This window comes from Crinia signifera, chromosome 2 (genome assembly GCF_055691185.1).
Source record: "Crinia signifera chromosome 2, ASM5569118v1, whole genome shotgun sequence".
NCBI classification, from domain to species: Eukaryota; Metazoa; Chordata; class Amphibia; order Anura; family Myobatrachidae; genus Crinia; species Crinia signifera.
The window spans coordinates 226,447,728-226,471,125 of NC_139218.1; the positions used below are offsets into that span (position 1 = coordinate 226,447,728).

Consider the following 23,398-nt stretch of genomic DNA (forward strand, 5'->3'; position numbering starts at 1 on the left):
GAAATAAGGTTTCTCTTTACTCTGCTACTAACAACTTTAAAATATTATTTTTTGAAAAGCCCATCACAACTATAGGATAAATAAAAAAAATTGTTCTTGGATATATAAAATATTAATGTTTCAGGCTATGAATGATATCAGTTATATAGCCAGTTAATAAAAATGAGCAAAGATTCTGCCAGCTTCAAAATCCTATAAGACTATGCAATTCAGAACCATTATACAACTGAATCTACAATGTTTGTCGAAAGGGAACCATTGAGAATTCAGGCTGATCTCAGATTTCTCCTGAGGAGCTCTGACAAGTGTGACTCACTGACAGGAAAGCATTGTGCTGATAATTTTGCTAGTAGCAATGGAATTAATCAAATCCAGGCTTTGTACTCATGTTTTTCTTAAATTTGGGATACGGTAGGTTGGTCAACCTAAGATGGTCGGGTACTTGTGAGTTATCCGGACGCCCGATTTCAAAATCGGGTCGGATCGGGCACATCGCATCGCATCGCATGCGACCATCGGATGCGATGCGATGCGATGCGATGACCCGATTTTTCCATAGGAATCAATGTTAAAATGGACTGAGTCCATTTTAACATGGAATTCAATGGGAAAAAGGGGTCCTTTTCATACCCCTACTATCCAAGTGGGCATGGAGTTGGATATAAACCTGTGGCGAGCGTAGCGAGCCACCGAGCCCGAAGCGTGGCGAGCGTAGCGAGCCCCGCGAGGGGACACGTAATACCGTCCCCTCGCGGGGCTCGCTTCGCTCGCCACGCTTCGGGCTCGGTGGCTCGCTACGCTCGCCACAGGTTTATATCCAACTCCATGCCCACTTGGATAGTAGGGGTATGAAAAGGACCCCTTTTTCCATAGGAATCATTTTAACATTGATTCCTATGGAAAAATCGGGTCATCGCATCCGATGGTCGCATGCGATGCGATGCGATGCGATGCGATATCGCATCGCATCGCATCTGATTGTATGCCTTAACTTAAGGCATACAATCAAAAAATCGGGCGTCCAGATAACTCACAAGTACCGATGGTCGACAGTCACTAGGTCAACTTACTGCAAAGTCGACGTGGGTCTAGGTCGACAGGTCATTAGGTCAACACAAGCATTAGGTCGACATGGTCTAGGTCAACAGTCAAAAGGTTGACATGGGGTTTTCATTCAGTAGGGCATGGTGGGAGAATAAAATAGGGTACTCTTTACCTAGAACGGCGCCCATCGCGACCATCGCGACCATTGTATGCACTAAAAAACGGGTACGATGCGATGCCCGCGATGGCCGCGATTTCCCATAGGGATCAATGTTAAAAGTCAGATTGGACGCGATTTTAGTGTTAAATGCCTCAATGCCCGCGATTTATACATAGGAAACAATGTTAAATGGGCCACAGAGCCCTAATAGTCCCCCTGAAGTCTTAAATGGCCCCCACAATTTTTAATGCCACCCCACGATCAACGTGAACCCGAAGCGTGGCGAGCGGCAGCGGTACGCGTCCTCCGACCTTTTCATACCCCCACTATCCACGTCGGCGTGGAGTTGAGAATAGAATAGTGTGGCGAGCGCATCGAGCCACCGAGCCCGAAGCGTGGTGAGCGCAGCGAGCCCCGCGAGGGGACGCGGATACCTTCACAGGTAAACGCGTCCCTTCGCAGGCTTCACAGGTATCCGCTGCGCTCGGCACGCTTCGGGCTCGGTGGCTCGCTGCGCTCGCCACACTATTCTATTCTCAACTCCACGCCGACGTGGATAGTGGGGGTATGAAAAGGTCGGAGGACGCGTACCGCCGCCCCTCGCGGGCTCGCTGCGCTCGCCACGCTTCGGGTTCACGTTGATCGTGGGGTGGCGTTAAAAATTGTGGGGCCATTTAAGACTTCAGGGGGACTATTAGGGCTCTGTGGCCCATTTAACATTGTTTCCTATGTACAAATCGCGGGCATTGAGGCATTTAACACTAAAATCGCGTCCAATCTGACTTTTAACATTGATCCCTATGGGAAAATCGCGGGCATCATTTTTTACCCGCGATGCCAATCGCGGGCGCCGTTCTAGGTAAAGAGTACCTAAAATAGTGTCCCAATCATGGCGAGCGCAACAAGCCATGTGAGGGGACGCGGTGCACTTAAACCTGTGTCCATGTCGACTGTGTCGACTTTCGGGTAAAAAAACAGTGAAAAACCCCATGTCGACCTTTTGACTGTCAACCTAATGCTTGTGTCGACCTAATGACCTGTCGAACTTGTTCCATGTCGACCTAGACCCATGACAATATGCAATATGTTGACCTAGTGGTGTCGACCTAATGACTGTCGACCATCTTTAGGTTGTTAAAACATAAATAACGCATCAATAACTCTATGCTTTTGTTATACTCTGTTTTCTCAAATATTGTTATTTATTGCTGCAGGTAGCGTTAGCTTGTTACACAAAGTACTAGCCACGGCATATGAGGCCTACCCTTTGTGCTACGCAGCAGGTATTTGTTAGAAGCAGCAACCATTTTGGCAATCATGACTTGCATAATAACATTATAAAATGGCTGATCATTCAATATAGTGCTGTAAAGGTTATTTCTTATAGAGAATTGTTTTTGGTTTTAGAAGTTTAAGAATGTGATGTTGACAGTATAATGGAGCAAGGACAGACAGATAGACTCCACAAACATATCAATAATATGGGAACAGGGCCACACATGCGTAGACCCCAAGGCCACTGAATCTTTGCCTAGTAACAAGGAAGTTGGGTGTTGGGTTATTTATGACATCATGATTGAAAGCAGAGTTTGCCAATAAGACTCAATGCTTATGAGTAATTCATTTATTAATGTGATTAAGGTTTAAATATCAGAGTTAGAGAAGGAAGAGGAAGGCAGTTGAGGAAGGACAAGCAAGCACGGGGGGCTGGAGGTAACTATGAAGGAGGTTTAATGGCTGATCACTGAAAGGTGTCCATTTTGATTTGATTTAGAATTACTGTTTAAGGATTAGCTAATCAATTTTATGTTTCTTGTGTTAGTCTGCATTTGCAAATACCTGTAATGAAGCTATTTTTCAAGTAAAGCATTGTCATACATTTTATAACAAGGTTGTGTTAGTGTGCAATCATTTCAGCGTTGCCGTTATATTTAAAGATAATAAAGTAAATATATACAAGTTTGGGTTATCAATCATATCTAATCGTTATCAATCATATCGATTCGTTATCAAGGTCGACCCAATGATCCCATTCCTTAAATTTATGCCCCATAAGCTGCATGTGTTGGTACTTGTGTATAATTTGGACGCCCGATTTTTTGATTGTATGCCTTAACTTAAGGCATACAACCAGATGCGATGGACCCGATTTTTTCAGAAAAATCGGGTCGATCGCATCGCATGCAACCAAATTGCATGCGATGTGATTGACCCGATTTTTACATTGGATCCAATGTTAAATGGTCCCTGAGACCCAATTTTACATTGGGTCCAATGTTAAACGCCCCCCAGACCCCATTTTCTATTGTATACCCACCCTGTTCATACCCCCACTATCCAAGTGGGCATGGAGTTGACTTTATATAGTGTGGCGAGTGCAGCGAGCCACCGAGCTCGAAGCGTGGCGAGCGCAGCGAGCCCCGCATGGGGCCGCGGACTACTTAACATGTATTCCGCGTCCCCTCGCGGGGCTCGCTGCGCTCGCCACACTATATAAAATCAACTCCATGCCCACTTGGATAGTGGGGGTATGAACAGGGTGGGTATACAATAACAAAATGGGGTCTGGGGGGCATTTAACATAGGACCCAATGTAAAATCGGGTCTCAGGGACCATTTAACATTGGATCCAATGTTAAAAATCGGGTCGATCGCATCGCATGCGAATTGGTTTTATGCAATGCGATCGACCCGATTTTTCCGACCCGATAAAAAAATCGGATATTACACAAGTACCCATGTGTTAATAGGAGAAGGGATAGAAAGGCACAAAGCTAATCTGTATGGGTTGCACCTATTGTTGTGCAAATTAGTAAAGTATTACCGAAATAACATGGATCATTAGACTGCATCAAGGAAGTGGCAATTGCGAGGGAAGCAACATTATGCATCTTCTGATGTAAGGTGTGTTGATCAAGTGCTATTATCTAAATCCACATACATTTATTTCCTACTGCAAGACAAGATAACTAAATACATTTATTGTTGCAAGCAAAAGGAGAAAATTTAAAAGGTCATAAATTCCAAGAATTAAATGTGTAGATTCAACAATTTTACAGTTGAATCTGCATTGAAACAGCTGCTGGATTGTTGAGCTATTTTTGCCAATCCAAGGACTCTCTGACTGTTGGAATTTATTCAGACAGTCGGAAAAATGTCCTCAACATTGAATATGTGGAATGTCAATTTGACCTAATCTTGGTGGAAGTCGACGATATATCTGCCTGTCGGAAATATCATCCTGCACTGTATTGATTGGTAGCACTAACAGTATTGATTGGTAGCACTAACAAGAAGTCTGCCACTCAGCATTTATCAATTTATGTGTGGGGAGTGGAGGTTCATTGCTCCACACATCCTCTTGGATTGAGAGGCTCAGCATGGTGTTAGCCGACTGCTTCTGCACTTTGGAAAAACAGGAGAATCCAGTGCCCTCAATACTAATGCTGCAGTTCTGGGGAACCGGCCAGATTCACTTATTTATAAAATGTCTACTGTGCATTTCTAAAATATACTTTATTTTTGAAAGATATTGGGTCAAATTCAGGTTCATACGCAGATTTAACAAACAACAACATATAAAATCTGCGCTGGGGACAGCCTTAGTATAACCTGAATTTATTATCCATATATAAATCACTGGCCAGTAAATATTTTAAAAAATATTACATAAACATACGGTACATAAATAAACTTACATAAAAAAGTCATAGTTAATTGGTTAGCAACTTAAATGTTGTTAAAGTGCCTTGTGATAGGAGTTAATAGTCCCATTCCTTTGCTTTGTTTTTTTAGTAAAAGGTATGATATTAGTTGCATAGGGCCTTATTCTGGTTGGAGCGGCCGGGCCGTACGCGTACGTCCCGGTGTTTTTCATGATCTGCGCATGTGCAGATACGCTAATGCGCCGGCGCGAACACTCCACAACGCTTACGGCCGGGGTCTCAACGTGCGAAAAAACCTGTACGCGAGTGTACGGGTAATGGGGCGGCATAGGGGCGTGTTGATGGGAGCGGCCGAAATAATGAGGGAAAATGGGCGTAAATATGGGCGTACACGGGGGTGTGCACCAAAAAAGCACCGTTCATTTCGGACACCAGACAGGCGCCCGGCAACCGCCAGCTCAGACCACCCCTACAGATACCGCATGCCAGCGTGCGCCTGGGATTGCTAATTAACGCTAATTACTACTCAAACACATACACCTGAATGTAATAAGCAATGCTGCAGTCTATTAAGTCCAAAGCATGATTTCACTACCTGCAAGCCACACATACAGCACGCAAACACATTGGAAGCTTCTCTTTCTATACTTCTCCACATTTAAACGTTTGTTTAATTTAAGGTAAGAATCTTTTTAAGACCTGCTTATATACGCTAAGGTAGGGATTTGCTAAACAGTTAGACACATTCACTACGTGCTTTCATAGACTTTACACAGTAGCACACTCAATCTACACAAGTCGACATGTGTCAACGTGTTCACTCTAATACAAACATAGGTTTTCTATTTAGGATACAATAACATAAACCACATCTAACACCTACAAAGGATGTTTCAGCAATGTTTGAAGGCCATGACCACTATTTTGCACACAATCTTTGTATAGTACCCAAAATACTGAACTGTACCACTATCTTATCTGCTATGAATTGGATTTGACTACACTCTGGATGTAAGATGCCACCAATCACATTATTGCACTCACATCTCTCTAACAAAGGATTCCTACATCTGCTTATGACACTGTCAAATCATATATATTTAAAAAGTTATGCATGTTTGTTCACAAGCTATTTTATCATGTTTGGCCCATTCACACATCTTTTTTTAGGGAGGACACATATGCATTCCTACACAAATGTACCTTTTCACCCTTGTTTCTCTGCCTCACCCACTCCATGAGGAAAGCATTGTTCTGGACCTGCTTTTACCTACTACTGTAGGAGCTACCTCACCTGCACACAAACTGCTTTCTCACCTATGAAGTTGCTCTGCACATGTGCTGACACAAACTAATTAGCTGGGAAAAGTTGGATAGGAACATGGTAATGGCCATGGAGAGGGTTACACATGGGAAACTTCTACCACACTTCATCAAATGTTCAAAAATACCCTGGTCAGTAAGTACACGTAAATCTAGTATTTGTTTCCCACAAGAAATTACACAGACCACAATTTTGATTTAATTTGGAAAAGAAATTTATTTGCTGTTCAGCATCACAGCTTATTTCACACTTTAATGTAAGAAATCAAATAAACAAATAAAATAGACACAAAAATAAAAAAACTGCCAGAACAAGAGGTTGCATATCTCCAAACATGTGTTACCCTGCAAATGCAATGGTGAAAGAAATGGGGACACCAGAATACGTACTGCAACAACCAGGGTGAATACTAAGCAAGATACACACCACCAAAAAAAAATATCCTGCATTTGTAGAGGTCAAAATACGAACTTTCATGCCCATGGCACGCAAATGGATCGATGGCCAACTCAGGAAGCGGATGTCCAGTGCAATTTAAACCTTTGGCCTCCAACCACAGAGGAAGTGAACCAGGTCTCATTTGGGCCCTTTTTTGCCCCTTTTAGATGGGGCCTTGGGGACAGGGGCCTTTGGCTCAGCTGGCTTTCGGCGTCTTCCCCTAGTCGACACAGGAGGGTCAGCAGAGGTGGAAGGTTGGGGAGCAGCTTGGGGTGGGGCAGCAGATGGGGGATTGTCCCTTAGGGACCTGGCGGTGGACAGCTGCTCCGCAAGAAGTTCATTCTGGCGGCTGAGGTGTTGGCCAATGCTTACTATGCCAGCCGCCAGAGTTTCATTAATGCGGTTCAAGGCCTCAACCTGCAGCTTGTTTGTGGCCTTCCACTCCGCCAGAAAATCCGCCACCTGCTGCTGACGGATCGCAGCATCCACCCCTTGCTGCTCGATCCTCTCCAGCGTCACCAACAGGCTCTCATCCCATGTCTCCTGTGGCTGGGGCTGGGGGCGACGTCTTGGTGGAGGCTGGACCACTTGCTCCACCTGTGGCTCTGCAGAGGAAGATGCTGCCGGTACATCCGGGGTTTCTGCTTCTGCTAGGATAAGAATTGAAAACAATGTCACCATCACATACGCAATAAAAAATATCTTTCTAAATACAATGCATTACTGTGACTTACCATCAAAAGCAGCAGCAAAGACCTCCGCCGGGAGCTCACTGTCCATATTGGAGATCCCCCTGATCTCCCCCACATCAATCACGTCCATGGAGTCCAGCTCCAGGGGGGTATACTCCAAATGGTCAGGCATAGGACCTCTCCCGGTGGACATGCTGTGGTTGTACCGGTCAGTCATCTTCCTCTTCAGTGTACTTTTGAAGTCAGTCCACCTACAAGTTTAAAAATACAAATATCACCATGAGATATGTGCACCACTGTGCTACGTGTAGGGTTACCACCTAGTCCCTTAAATTCCGGACACATGTTAATTACACAGGTTCTGTGGCAGTTTAAAATTAGGTGAAGTGGAGTCTTGAAGTCAGCCAGCCACAGAACCTGTGTAATTAATATGTGTCCGGAATTAAAGGGACTATGTGGTACCCCTAGCTACGTGACATTTCCTAGTGTGGGTGCTCTTATGTTTTTTTGCCATATGTGTCCCACACACACATTCATGTCTAAATTAGGAGGCATTTCAGTGTCTCATCTCATTCATTAGGCCACTAAATGCACATACATACATCACTATTCAGAAATGACATCATCCATGGCCAAATTAGGCACCTCCACCTGGTGTGAAACTACACATTCCACCATAGCTTGACAATGTGGTTATTATGGAGTAATTTAACTATGGAATGGCATACTGGGATGTGTAGTTTCTCACCAGCTACATGTGCACAGTTTGGTCATTCTTGTTTCAGTAGCATCATATGGAACATGTTACAACAACTCTTTCAAAAACACACTTTCTCTTGTCCCATCACATACTTCACATGAGCAGAACTGTGCCCATAACCTCACATCACACCAATGGTGCATGTTTCATATATCAATGTGGGTTATTAGACATGGTTGTGTTCACATGTGACATTGAAGTGTAGCACTATCTACAAACACACCTTTCTATTAGTCTCAAAACATACATGTAACATATGTACACACATATGACATCAGGGGGACAAAGACCAGGGCAATTTTTCAGCAGTCTCCAGCAGGAACTGAGGCCCTTATTCTAGTTCACTCTTTCTGCCCAAATATTTCTTTGATGGACAAAACCATGTGCACTGCAGGTGAGGCAGGTGTAAAACCCCACCCAAATCTGATTATCTCTGCACAAGTAACACCTGCCTCACCTGCAGTGCACATGGTTTTGTCCATCTAAGAAATATTTGGGCAGAAAGAGTGAACTAGAATAAGGGCCTCAGTTCCTGCTGGAGACTGCTGCAAAATTGCCCTGACAAACACACTAACCTTTTCTTCACCGCGTCCCAATTTCTGACCACTGGTGCCACCTGGTTCACTTCCTCTGTGATCTTCTCCCAAAGGTTTCTCCTTGCACTGGCACTAGGCTTCCTGGTTGCCAATTCAATCCATTCGCGTGCCCTGGGCACTAGAATTCGCATTTCGGCCTCTACAAATGCAGGGTTTCTCTTTCTGGTGGTGGTATCCTGCTCAGTCATCACCCTAGATGTTGCAGCACGTTTTCTGGTGGCCCCAGTTCTCTCACCATGCACCTGCTGGGTCACACCTGTTTGGAGAGATGCAACCTCTTGTTCTGGCTGGTTGCTTGGCCCTTGTGGAGCTGGTGGAGGTTCAACAGGGCCTGTTACTGAGGGGCCCGCTTGATCTTGCAGGCTACTCCTCTCTTGGGCCCTCCTTCTCCGCTCCTGTTCCCTCTTGTTCAGTGCATCAAGCAGGGATTGTGCTGTAGCTCTCTGCAGAGCGTCCTCAGCTGCGGAATCGTCTGAGTCAGACATGTTTGCAGCAATTGTGGGCTGCATCTGACTGAATATTTATATGTTAATCTCCCGCCATGAACAAGGGGGCGTATATTTTTCCACGCAATGTAGATGCAAATTTACGCCAATATTTCCCGCCGATAATTCCCGCTTACATTACGCAGGTCTCAACGCACCTGATCAATCACCTGTATATGCACATACACAGGTTGGGGAGCATTGTGGGCTACATCGTGAAATGTGTGCACCTGTCATTCCAATGATGAGTGTTGTCAGCTGGTATCTGTTGGAGTTCGTGTATGCTTTGTGAGTCACATTTCAAAACATCACGTTACAATGCTTTCCTTACATATGTAATGTGTATGAAATTGTCATACAGCAACATGTCGCATTGTGGCCCTTTAAGCAGCGTAGTTATAAGTAGAGGGTTGCGGGTATTATTTTCCGCACACTGTAAATACAGTACTCCTCTCCATGGAAATCGGTGTATCGTGCCCCCTTTAAGCAGCGTAGTTATAAGTAGAGGGTTGCGTGTATTATTTTCCGCACACTGTAAATACAGTTCATCTCTACATTGAATGCATGCTGTTGGTTGTGGTGTGTGTATATCGGAACGGTCCGCGTAAGTTTCTATTCGCATCCAGTTTGTTAATGTAAGAGGGATTAATAAAGTTAATACCAAACAAACAATTTTTTCGACCAATCAGCAAGCACCAAAAGTGATATATGTACCTGCAATTAATAACTGCGCCATTGCCAATATGACTTGTAATCGAGCTAGGCCCTTTTCCACCCCTGAGCTGTTGGCCCTGGTCGACGTTATGGACCGTCACCTGGGGCCCAGGGGCCCATATATTAGCAATGCGGACAAGCGGCGGGCGTATACTGCTGCCCGCCGCCTGATCTTCTCGACGACCGGCGTCCGCAGAAGCCTGGGGCAGGTTGAGCGGCGCTGGTCAGACCTGCGCCGGCGCCAGCCAGTGTTTCTCAGCAGCCTTCGCCGCCATATTGCCCGATGTAAGTTTTGATTACTAGTATGTCAGCGTTTTTTAGCAATGTTTTGTGTACTTTTTATAAATATGTTCCTGAGTATGGGGGTGTATATGGGTGTATATGGGGGTATATGGGGTGTATATGGGGGTATATGGGGGGTATATGGGGTGTATATGGGGGGTATATGGGGTGTATATGGGGGGTATATGGGTGTATATGGGGGGTATATGGGGGTATATGGGAGGTATATGGGGTGTATATGGGGGTATATGGGGGTATATGGGGGGTATATGGGGTGTATATGGGGGTATATGGGGGTATATGGGGGGTATATGGGGTGTATATGGGTGTATAGGGGGTGTATAGGGGGGGGTTTAAGTAGTTGCTCAGTTTTTGGGTGTAGGATATCAATTAGTTTGCATGATAAATGTCTGAAATATCACAGCAATGATAATTTTGAAGGTTATGAGCATGACTAATGTGAATTTTTCTTTCCCCCTTTTTTATGAAACCCAATCTTCGATTTCTATGCCATCAACATGAACATTTCAGCACGGGCAAGGGCACGCATGGAAGCCCGGGAGCAGGCAGCCCGGGACCAGGCAGCCCGGGACCAGGCAGCCCTGGAGGAGGAAGAGGAGGAGGAGGAAGAAGAGGAGGAGGAAGAAGAGGAGGAGGAAGAGGAGAAGGAGGAAGAGGAGGAGGAGGAAGAAGAGGAGGAGGAAGAGGAGAAGGAGGAAGAGGAGGAGGAGGAAGAGGAGGAAGAAGAGGAGGAGGAAAAGGAGAAGGAGGAAGAGGAGGAAGAGGAGGAGGAGGAAGAGGAGGCCGAGACAATGGCTCAAGCTTGGTCCCACACAATTTCCCCATCCCCTTCCCCCACCCCCTCCCCAACTCCCACCCCAACCCCCACCCCCTCCCCTACCCCCACCCACACCCCTACCCCCACCCCCTCCCCACCCCATTTCCAACCCCCCTACACCTCTCCACCACCCACCCCCAAACCTCTCCAATCCCCACTCACACCCACTACCAGCATCCAAATTCCAATCCCATCCCCCTTGCTCCTGACCCCCCCAACCACCGCACACCCAACCAGCGGCGACCAGGATGGCTCAAGTAGCCGTAAGTAAATAATGTGTCTAATGTTTACCTACACATTTCTACACATAAACAATCACAACAACCACATATGTGTATCCAACATCAACATTAGTTGCAACATATCACTGCAGGGCGACCATGAGGTGTGTCCTGTCCTTCTCCAGGAACAAGGGTCCCCTTGGTGGTTTTTTTGAGTGTGGCCATGCCTCACCCCTTGAATAATTGACATAACAGTACATCCAATGAGATATCCGACATTAGTGGTGTGGTAGTAATGTGGCTCCAGGTGTTGGGTAACTCCAGTTCCCAGCATGATGTGCAACATAAATGTAGAGATTGTTTTGTTAATAGTGTGTGAGGCCATGCGGATGCATGCTTTACAAACATAGCTGTAGGCCTATAATTTGTACAGCAATGTCCTAAATTTTAAATAGTAAGGAGTGCTTAAGCCAGTGGTTCCCAAACTGTGTGCCGTGGCTCCCTGGGGTGCCTCAGGACACATGTAGGGGTGCCACGGCTTGGTGGTCTAGGACCAACTCAAATTATTAGTGGTTAATTATTTATGAGCAAAACCAGTGCTGGTAGTTGGCAATCATAGAATGTGTACCAACAGAAGCAAATCCTGCCCTTTACCACATAACTGCCACTAAGAATCGCATATAAACCCAATCAAAATAAAAAAAATTGACCTAGGGGTGCCGTGAAAAAAAGTCTGATTTTCTAGGGTGCCGTGAATCAAAAAAGATTGGGAACCCCTGGCTTAAGCCACAACAATGTCATAACCCTTAAATAGCACAGCCTAATTGTGAGGTTAGAGGACAGTCCCCCAAAACCAAACTACCAATTGGGTCTCAGCATACATACATTCAAGAAGGAGTAATTGAATTAATGTTATTTACTATGTACAGTATGTGTGTGTTAACATATTATTTTTTAGTACTGTGTTTACAGCAGACCCATCTTCAATGTAGTTTCAAAATGTATGTGGCCTTCACACATAACTCTGAACTTTTTATTATGTACAAATACAACAAACATTTGTGTATGTTATATATTAATTTTTTTTTTTTATCCCTTCACTACAGACACTGAACAGCAGCAGGAGGAGGTGGCAGCCCTAATGCGGGAGATCATTCTCACCCTCCTGTACCTCCAGATCCTGTTTGGCCTTCTGGAGGCCCGCATTTAATTTTTTTTAACCCCCCCCCCCTTATTATTTGTGTTATAAATAAAAGTTTATGTACAGTTCGAAATTTCCTGTGTTTTTAATCAGAAATATGTTAGAGGGCTTGTAAGGGTAGGTACATACAGATGTGTACTGTAAGTTATACTTGTAATTTGAGGTGAGGGGTAATGATTGATGTGTGAATGTATGTGTTTTTGAGTAAAATAACACATAGTGAAAATGCATGAATGTTTAATGTTGTTAGATTAAAACATCACACATAACATCAGGGTAGGTATACATGTTACACATTGTGGACAAAGTAATTATGGACATAATTTAGTACATATACTGAAACACCAACATAACTTGATTTAAAAGTAACAGCAATATGGGGACACATAGATAGTGATTAAAATGCCACATTAAAACATAACAAATATACATGTAATGAGGGTTCAAATGTTGGTTTATTAGGTCTTTATTAAGGTAGACAATTGAGTTAATAGAAAACAATAATAGATTAACAAATAGATTAATTAATCAATTGTCAGAATTGTAGTTGAAAGGCAAGATTTGCAGGTCCATATATGTGAAGGGTATGGCAGCGTACACGGACGTACGCTCACTCTCACGAGCGGTGACAAGCTGTGTTTTCCATTGAAAACAATAGGGACCCGTCCGTGCAAGCTGGCGTACGCTCAGATCTACGCAAGAAGTCGGTGGGAAGACGGACGAAAGACGTCCGTAAACGGCGCCGTACGCTCAGTTGTACGCCTGTTGTCGGAGTGCAAGGCTGAGCCGTCCGCGTACGTTGCCGTACGCTCGTTTGTACGCCACTCCCCTTCTGCGTTATTTCTGCCCGTACGTAAGCGGCTGATTTGTGGGTGGACCTAACCCTAACGGCCGCGTACGGCTAGCGTACGTTAATGGCGAACGTACGCACGTTTGGTCGCTCCGATCAGAATAACCTCCATAGAAACATAGAATTTGAGGGCAGATAAGAACCATTTGGCCCATCTAGTCCGCCCCTAGTTGCAATTGGTATATTAGTAAACAAAAAAATACTTTTAAGGGGAAAAAATTTAATAAAAAAAAAAAATATAGAATAAAAATTATTATAACGTTACCAGTCTTGACTTGTCTGGAAAAGACAAATAAGATACCTCTCTAGGTCCTGTTTAGTGGCATCTCCTGGGTAGTGTGATTTAGTGCAAACAGCACGGCGCTGCTTCGCAGGCTGGGGGAGCAGGCTTTAAATATCTTTCTTGATGTGTGTCCAGGTACCAGTGAGAGCCTCCTTGTATTCCAGATAGATATTGGAAATAAACCGATAAGTATTGGTATTAAACAATATTAAACGTTGATGCGTTTCCCCGCCTCCTCTCCGGTATCAGTCGCTTCCTCAGATCGTAACCAGTGACGGTTTTTACCTATGGGCTGCAGGGATGCAGCCCCCCAGGTAAAATCCACCACTGTAGTGAAGCCAGATGCAGTCTGAGAGACTGCACTGGCTTCACTGTGACTGGCAGTGACTTCCTATTGGACGTCAGACCTGCCAGTCACCAAGGCAGTCCCATTGGGAGGTGTTCCCTCTCTCCGGGACGCCTTTCTGTGGGCTGCCGTGCAAATTCAGCTATATCGGTACTGCACATGCGCTGGTCCCAGTGCCTGTCATTTATATTGTACAGGTGCCGGGACCAAGATACCTCCTATGGGCTGTTGCCGAAGCAGCCCATAGAAGCTGGCTGCATGTGCAGTACATCATAGGACAGGCGACGGGGACAGGAGGAGAGCGGCAGCGGTGGCTGCGGTGACAGGGGGAGGGGGGTGCCTGCGGCCAGAGGCAGCCCTCCTCCCCCAAAAAGGTAGGAGTCACCACTGATCGTAACTATCACAAGGCACTTTAACAACATCTAAGTTGCTAACCAATTAACTATCCCTTTTCTATGTTAATTAGTTAATTTATGTATGTCTATGTGATATTTTTAAATGTTCACTGGCCAGTGTTTTATATATGGATAATAAATCCATGTTATAGTAAGGCTGTCCTCAGTGCAGTTATTTTTATATGTTGTTTGTTATATTTGTCATTTCTATGGATTGAGGATTCCTTTTTAAAAAACGCTACAGGGGACTACCCGATTGAGTGTAAGGGTAATTTATAACCCTTTTACACCGCCTCAAAACCCCGGGTCTTCGGCGGGTCCCTGACTGTGAAGCAATTTACAAATCAATCGTCACTGTGACCGTTTTAGCAAGGCCATTGCTGTAAATGGCCAGTGTGAATCTATTGCATGTGCAGTGGCAAAGCCTCACTCCATTGTGCACTCCCTTAGATCCATGCTTGCAATGCGGGTAGAATTATGAGCAGTGAGCATTACAAACAGGAATCTTTGGCTGTTATATCCATATTCTGCATAATTCCTCTAGCTGGGCAATGCACCGCCCTATAAAGGAATGATCTCTCTACTTGTTAGTTACTTACTTTTCTTGTTTGCCTTATTCCCTTGCAACATATTCTCTAACCCAGAGTTTCCCAAATCCAGTCCTCACGCACCCTCAACAGTTCATGTTTTCAGGATTTCTATCTGTGGAAACAGGATAATTACTGACTCAGTACATCACATGTACATAAAGAAATCCTGTTGGGGATGCACGAGGATTGGATTTGGGAAACACAGTTCTAACCTCAATGAAAATCATTCACAATGCATACAAATCTATTTTTCATGTTATAATTCCATGGAATAATTGTTCAAATGGCTATATACTGTAATTTAAACCTCTGCTTCACACCCCTTTATCCATATTGTCTTCTCCCACTATAATCTCCACTAATAAACACTTAAACTATTTTCCAATGTTAAGTTCCGTAAACTGCAATATCTTCAAACTGTTACCAAGTTCTTAAATCTCCAATGCACATTATTCTGATTCGGGACACTAGAGAACTCCAGAAAAGCCAAAACACATCAACTGTCTCCTATTGAATAAATGCTCAGGTTGTAACAAATTAACATCTATCCATGATCTCTTCCTCTCAAACAAAATTACAGTACACAGTACAGTATAAATTTACATAGTGACCTCCACACTCCAGCCTTGGAAGCATACAAAGAGATGGAATTGAACAGCACCTTTCTCCTCACTCACTTACTTGGGTATATTCAAATAGTGTCGGATCCATTCTGACAGAATGGATCCGACATTACCTATTCAATGCAGTGGCAAAATCCGAATGCCGGATTTGGTTGCTGATTGATGCTCACCCGGTCAACACTATGACCGGGTGCGCGCATCGGTGGGAGGCAGTGGTATGCATGCAGGAGGTGGCAGTAAGTTACCGGGAAGAGTGGGAGCTGGGACAGCGCCGGTAGACCTGCTCTCGTCCGGCGACAGGAGGTGGCGGGAGGGTACTGGAGGTGGGCAGTTGACTGTGGGCGGAGGGACAGCACCGGGTGAGCTGCTTCTGCTCACCTGGCATCATCCCCCCTGCCTCAATCCAACATCTTTTCATGTCGGATTGAATTTGCTGGAAACAAGGCCAAAACCTGTCAGATTTGGGTGCGGAGGTGGATCTGCGGATATTCTGCCAAGTCACCTTGTTTCCTACAGGTCGGAGCATTCTGACCAGTGTGGAAAAAAGCAGCCAGGATTGAATAGGTCGGAACCCCCTCCGACCTAAATCAGTCGAAAACTGCGGTCTTTCCGACAAGATGGCAGTTTCAACTGTAATTGAATATACAGTAAACCTTACTGTATCTTCCCATCTTTTGAATGCTATCTAGAAGTTGTTGAGATCTATTATTCGCCTGGATTATAACAACAAGGGTTTAACATTTTTTGTTCTGCCCAATTCTCGCAATTATCATACTCTGACATCCCCACCAGCATCATGTGTGATTTCAACATCCATATTGATTAACCACATTTTTTTGTGCTTCGAAACTTCTCTCTCTTGAACTCTCTCAAGGAACTTATTCTTTATTCAGGAGTTGATTCAACTTTGATCAGACGGGGCCAAATGCGGACCCGTTCTGATGGTGGGGGGGGTCTGCGCATGTGCGTATTTGTGCATGTGAAGACCCCGTGGGTGATCAGCTTTGGTGAGTTTCACACTCGCTGAGCCGTCCGCTCCAGAAGGGACGGGCGGTTGCAGACATTGGGGTAGATTTATGAAGCAGTGATAAGGGAGGAGAAGTGATAAAGTGTCTGGTACTTTATCACTGGCCAATCAGCTTCTGACTGTTAAGTTACAGGCTGGGTTTAAATAGGAGCTGATTGGCCGGTGATCTACCCCATTGGCCCGGAGCAGGGGAACGCCCAATGTTTTATGTGCGTCCCCATGAAAATGCTGGGCGTTCCCCTGTGAACGCAGGCGGGCCCCTACTGAAGGCAGGAGAAATCATTCAATTTTGAGCGACCATCAAATAATTTCTCCTGCTAGTGGCCACATGTGAGGGCATGTGTCAGTGAACACATCCCCTAGCATGCTAGCAAAGGAATTTGGGTGCCCGGGGGTGCTGCTAATTGGCAGCGTAGTGTTAAAGTGCTCGCTAGGCAGCGAATATACACCGCCTAGCAAGCCAACCTGAATCAGGCCCTCAATGTGATGGCAACTGCCTTGATTTTGTTATCTCCAGTCTTTTGTCTGATTTTTAGAACACTCATTTTCCTCTTTGGTAGATCTTATGCAAGTTATTTTCCACCACCTTAACTGCTCTGTACTCCACCAAGCTTCTATGCTAAATCTCCAGACACTGCTAAGCAAATATACATAGGGCCTTATTCGGGTGGGTGCCGTGTTGATGTCTGAACAGTTGTCAAATTGTTATTGTGCATGTGCAAAAAGAGAAACCCCTACGGTGTATGTGTACCACTGAGTGTACACCGGGACTGCTGTTGCAAATACAGCTGCTCTCAATAGATACTGTATGGCAGTGGGCATATTATAGACATATCTGTGAACAAGGTGAAGGTAGAAACTAGAATTTACATTAATGCAGCTGCGAATCCATAAGAAATCACAGCTATGAATGCATTAGCGCCCACTTCTGAATCAGGCCCATAAGTACAATATATCCTGTCTACTCATACCTCCAACTCCAACACCTCTTTAATGGATTTAAAATCTCTCTTCCAGGACCAAAGCCCCAGAGTTGCTCACTTCCCTACATCTGAGTTTTCTACTACAAGGTCAAGATTGACAACATTTAGCACACAATAGTTACGTATTCTTTAACCATGAACTAGCTTCATTCTTTCTGCACCATTGGGCATCTTTTCTTCATTCAAACCCACAATTGTACTCACCTCTTCTCGTCACACTTCCTGCCCAGATGCATCTCTCCATCTCTATTCATGCTTGCTATAAGAGCAATCAATACTTAAACTCTGCGGTAAAAATCGAATTCTGACCCAAGCTCTTCAACAGTTTATTACTGATATCTCTCAAACTGTTACATTTAAAGGCCACTACTAAGACACCAGGTCCTCTCTGCTACATCTGACAATGTTGACTCCTGTCTTGTCACAAACACTCTACATTGCCTAAGTCTTCCCAAACACGGTCCTAAATTAGTTCACAATCACATACTACTTATTAAACCACTACTTTAGTGTTCAGTTGTCTGATCCACCTCCGCTCTAATTTCTAGACTCTGTACTAGGTCTACTGCTATTCTTTATCTATACCACCATTGGAAAATGAATATGTTTATTTGAATTACAGATTTATCTCTGTGCACACAGATACCCAAACCTATATATTCTCTCTGGATATCTTATCTATGTTGACCTGTATTACTGAATGTCTATCTGACAATTTATATTGCATGTCTTCTTGCCACCTCAAATCCTGTCTTTCAGAAGTCAATAATATTCTAATTAACTAACATAAGGAGCTTATCTGATAACTCTATCAACTATACTTATGCTAATATACATCACTTTTTTGAATAAATGTTAAAATACTGCATATGATGCAACAGTATATATATATATACATACTGTATATTGTTTACGCACTAACATGCTTTATCCCATTTATTTGTCTAATTTTTATTTGTTTTATTGTATTTTATATATTTTAGCTGTTTCCTGCATTGCAGAACTTGTGGCACTAAATAACGATGATGATGATGATAGAATGATAATTGTTTGTCAGTAATTGTGCATGTACAGTACAGGTCCAATCACTTATTTTTTGTCTTTCAGCATTTCCAGTCCAGAATGTGTATTAAACACCATATTTCACAGAACAGTGCATAAGAACTTAAAATACTCACCTGATGGGCAAAGTACAAGAAGAATAATAGTAGTTGGGACAAGGTAAGCAGTCAGCACCCAAAGAACTAGTTTCAATATTCGATGCTCAAACAAGGAGTAGGGACTTCCTTTCATCTCTGCTGTCATATTATAACACCAGTTATCATTAATCTCCCAAATTCTGGGAGAAGTCCCCACACCTGAAAAAATAAAATATTATTATTATTATTTAATCTACATACATCCAACTGTGAAACCAAAGAGAATTGTGGAACATTTTATTAATAAAAAAAAAATCTTATTTCAATTACAGTACATACAGTACAACATGTCTGTTATGGAGCAGTGCCAATCTTTGCTTTTAGAATTGTGCAAAAGTCTGATAAACTGATGGAATTAGTGATTTGGAGGATGGACATGACTGGTCAACATAATAAATTGACATAAAATATACCAGACCCCACTACAGTTGCATTCATGTCAACTTTACAAGATCCTACACTTATTCCGGCCTCGGTCTCACCCTAGTCACAGAATGTCTCAAGTTAGATACAGTATGTGACAGAGAAAGATGTGGATTGCAAAAAAAGTTGAGACTGAAAAAAGTCTCAGCTTACAATTAATATTAAGGGTCTAGTTCTGAGGTTGGGGTATAGCAAAAAGAGAGGTTGGATACACTTCTGAAGTCTCTGCCATTTTAAATCTGGAATACCTGCAGTATAATATGAGTTTGCCCAAGTGACTTGCTCATATTTGCTTTTCTCCTATCTAAGCATCAGGTCCTGACTCTGAATAAAGTACTGTATGACCTTACCGTATATACTGTGGTAAGGCATGCCCTTGTAAAAACCTAGTTTAATAATCTTTTAATATCCAGAAAATATCAGGGCAGTTATTTTATTTTGAGCTGGTACAAATTTTTTATTCAATTTATTTGTTCGTTTTCAAAGTAAACTTACTTCAAAATGTCTTCGGCTCTTCCTAAGGCATTTGTTCTGTGTTTCGTCCACAGCAGGCACATCTATAATGGTGTGGAGAAATTTGGGTTTATTCAGACAGGATCCTAAAGTAATGAATCAAAAATCATATAAAAATGGGGCATCTCCAAGTAATACAGTATGGCTAATTTTTATCACTGACCGATTCCATCAGCTGCCGATATGCAGTATGTTAAGGCCCAGAGGGTTCCGTTATCCTTACAGCCTTAGGAGCTGCGAGGTAAAGCCTAAAACCGTGCCCGCAGTGTGGCGAGCGCAGCGAACCCGCAAGTGGCTTTGTTGTGCTCGCCATGCTGTCTGGGTCCGGCCAGTCGGGATCCTGACGTCAGGCTAATGACTGTCTGGATCCTGACTGTCGGACCCCTGTACCGCACCCGTTGTGCTTCCAGTGAGTCTCGACCAGCGATGTTTGTGATGCAGTTGGTGTGGCTTTTCTATCAGTATTTTGGACTGTGCTTCAGCTCCATCTCTAGTGCTGCCACTGTTAATTATGTATTACTGTACCCTATGGTTTACTGCACAGGGCACATGCAGCCTTAAGCGGTAAGTCTACGCCTAATTAAAAATGCCCTATAGGTGGGAAAATATTGTGCAAAATCAACAATGTACAGGAAACTTCACTATTGGCCCCAAAGATTTTCTTATAACTTCAAAAGTAATTTATTTAAATTAGTGAAACTTGACAGAGACATATCTTGGTCTATGGGAAATATAACACATAGGCCAGTATTCAATGCCTCTGATTCTCCATATTTTCTGGGGAATCAGTCAATTCCCCGGGTTTACAGGGAATTTTCTCACTGGAAAAACAATTCGCCCTATTCAATGGACACAATTCTCTGCAAATGAAGAGAGAATGTCTGGCGATTCTCTGTTTGTGATTCTCCGCGATTCGACAGTGGTTTTCAATGGGGTTTTTAGTGGAATTCGCCGAGAGTGTATTCAATGCTGAAGTGGAGAACTGCTTTCTCCAGTGATTTTCCCTGGATTCTCCATTTTACATTCGTCATCTTTTTCTGGAGAACTGGAATGTGATCTTTGAAAATAAAGCGTTTTTTATTTTTATTTTGGTGTCAAAAAATCTGATTTTTTTTCTGTGATGGGGCATGCTATTTTTATTCATCTGCTTGCAGCACATCAATATATTTTCATTTTTTTTTTTTAAACAATATATATATATATTTTTTTTACACATTCACCAGCAGGGGCCGAGCCGGGAGCCGCTCATTAATATTCATATATTCACTGCACACTCATCCCGATCATTACACATGCACGATCGGGACCAGTGTGTAGCGGCTCCCTAACACAGCCCCCTTGTAGCTCTGGGGGCTCTCCCTGTGTCCCCCACAGCCCTCCTTCACCCCCGCAGTGTCCAGCGCAGGCAGGGAGGCTTCCATCTCGCTGCCTGCAGCCGTCCTCCAGCTCCCCGGCGGCATTCGCCGGGGGGGTTAAAATTCGCCGCCAGGGGCAGAGAGCCTCTGAGGCGTTGAATAGGGAGAACGGGCGGCTGCCCGGCGAATCTCCCTACAAGGAGAATTGGGGAGAAAGTGCAGCGAATCCTACACAGGATTCGCTGCAGCTCCCCATAGAAAGCATTGAATACCTGCCATACTTGAAAAACCTATACAATTCATAGATATCGATTTTGAGCAAAACCACAGTCATTAAAGGAAACTTGGAATCTTACAGAATTATTCAACCCTCTAAAAGTCAACAAATTTGTCTTTTTTACGCTGAACTAGTAGACTCCTAAAGTACATTTTGAAACTCATAAATCATTATTTGTATGCAGATTTAAAATAGGAACACAAATCCAGATTGTATAAGGATTTCACCCCGTGTGCTATGGAAAATGCATGTTTATATACTGCCGATAAAAGATGTTGCCCTAACAAATGGATTTTCATTTAGAATCTAGATTTTTAGTAGTAGTAGTTTGTTTATTTATAAGGCGCCACAAAGTGTCCGCAGCGCTGTACATAGCAAACAAAAAAACAAATGACAAGGTAACGTACAGGGTGTGTTGATAAATTACAGCATAAATAGGAGTATAGCTGGTAGAACTAAAATCAGCATCAATTATGAAGTAGGTGTCTAAATTGTTGAGGAGACTGAAGATGAAGTAGAGGAAGGGAAGAACAGGGCAGGAGCACTGGTGAGGTAAAGAGGTAGGGTGAGTACGTGAGGAAGGAGGGCCCTACTCATAAGAGATAACAGACTAAAAGGAGGTGGGTGGACGAACGAAAAACAATAGGATAAGTAGGAATGGATGGAGGGGTAGGGTAGGCAGGATAGGAGGAGCGAAAGAGGTTAGGAGGAGGAGGGATAGGCTAGTCAGAAGAAGTGGGTTTTGAGGGAGCACTTGAAGGAGGTAACGGAATCAGAAAGCCTGATGGGTGGCGGGAGGTTGTTCCAGTGCAGGGGGAAGCGCGAGAGAAGTCTTGGACATGGGAGTGGGAGGAGGTGATTAGGTGAGAGGTCAGGTGGCAGCGGAGCGAAGAGGATGGGAGGGAGTGTGGATAGAGATCAGTGAAGAGAGGTAAGGAGCGGTGGAGGAGGAGAGAGCCTTGTAGGTGGGGGGTGAGGAGTTTAAAGAGAACTCGGAAAGGAATGTGGAGCAGTGAAGAGATAGACAGAGGGGTGAGGCGGAGGTAGAGCGGCGGGAGAGGAAGATGAGCCAAGCAGCGGCATTAAGAATGGATTGGAGAGTGGCAAGGCGGGCTAGAGGTAGCCCAGAGAGAAGGATGTTGCAGTAGTCAAGGCGGGAGATGACAAGAGAGTGAATGAGAATTTTGGTCGCGTCAGTGGAGAGGAATGGTCTGATGCACGAGATGTTGCGGAGGTGAAAGCGGCAAGACTGTGAGAGTGCACGAATTTGGGGGGTGAAAGAGAGGGAGGAGTCAATGATGACACGAGGCAGCGTGTTTGGTCAGTGGAGGTGATCTCGGTTTCACCAATGCTGATGGAGATAGTGGGAGAAGAGGGTATGTTCAGGGGATGGAAAATTAGAAGTTCAGTTTTAGCCATGTTTAGTTTCAGGAAGCGTTGGGTCATCCAGGCTGAGATGGCCATGAGGCATTCGGAGAGCTTGTACAGGAGTGATGGGGATAGGTCGGGGGAGGAGAGATAGATTAGGGTATCAACAGCATAAATGTGGTAATGGAAGATGTAGGAGCTCATGAGGGTGCCCAGAGAGGTGGTGTAGAGGGAGAAGAGGAGAGGGCCAAGGACTGACCCTTGGGGAACACTGACTGGCTGAAGGGTAGTAGGAGAGGAGGAGCTTGGCGTGGAGACAGAGAAGGAGCGATCAGAGAGGTATGAGGTGAACCAGGAGAAGACCGTGCCAGTGATGCCAAAGGAGCGGAGGGTGTTGAGCAGGAGAGGGTGGTCAACAGTGTCAAAGGCAGCCAACAGTTCAAGCTGGAGGAGGATAGAGAAGAGGCCTTTGGATTTAGCCGATAGTAGATTGTTAGTGACCTTGGTCAGGGCAGTTCCAGTGAAATGTAAAGGGCGTAACTCAGATTGGAGGGGGTCTAGAATGGAGTTAGCGGTAAGGTGGTTTAGGAGACGATTATAGGCCAGACGTTCTAGGTGCTTGAAGGGAGATGGGCCTGTAGTTGGATGGAGAGTTGGGGTCCAGATTTGTTTTTTTGAGAATTGGGGAGACAAGAGTGTGTTTGAAGGAGGAGGGGAAGATCCCAGAGGATAGGAAAAGAATAAAG

General features: G+C 44.3%; 1 protein-coding gene across 2 annotated transcripts in view; it reads right to left on the bottom strand.

Moving 5' to 3' along the window:
* SSC4D (scavenger receptor cysteine rich family member with 4 domains) overlaps positions 1 to 23,398 on the bottom strand; it is a 105,989-nt gene that overhangs the window by 40,075 nt on the left and 42,516 nt on the right. The window contains exons 2-3 of one of the 2 annotated variants that reach the window (XM_083171161.1): positions 19,635 to 19,696; positions 18,696 to 18,875 (exon numbers count right to left, since the gene is read on the bottom strand). In XM_083171161.1, the coding sequence (XP_083027287.1) occupies positions 18,696 to 18,822 (127 nt within the window). In that variant the 5' untranslated portion in view covers positions 18,823 to 18,875; positions 19,635 to 19,696. Of the gene's footprint in view, positions 1 to 14,893; positions 14,997 to 18,695; positions 18,876 to 19,634; positions 19,697 to 23,398 lie in introns of those variants that run through there. The other variant, XM_083171162.1, reaches the window with a different exon arrangement.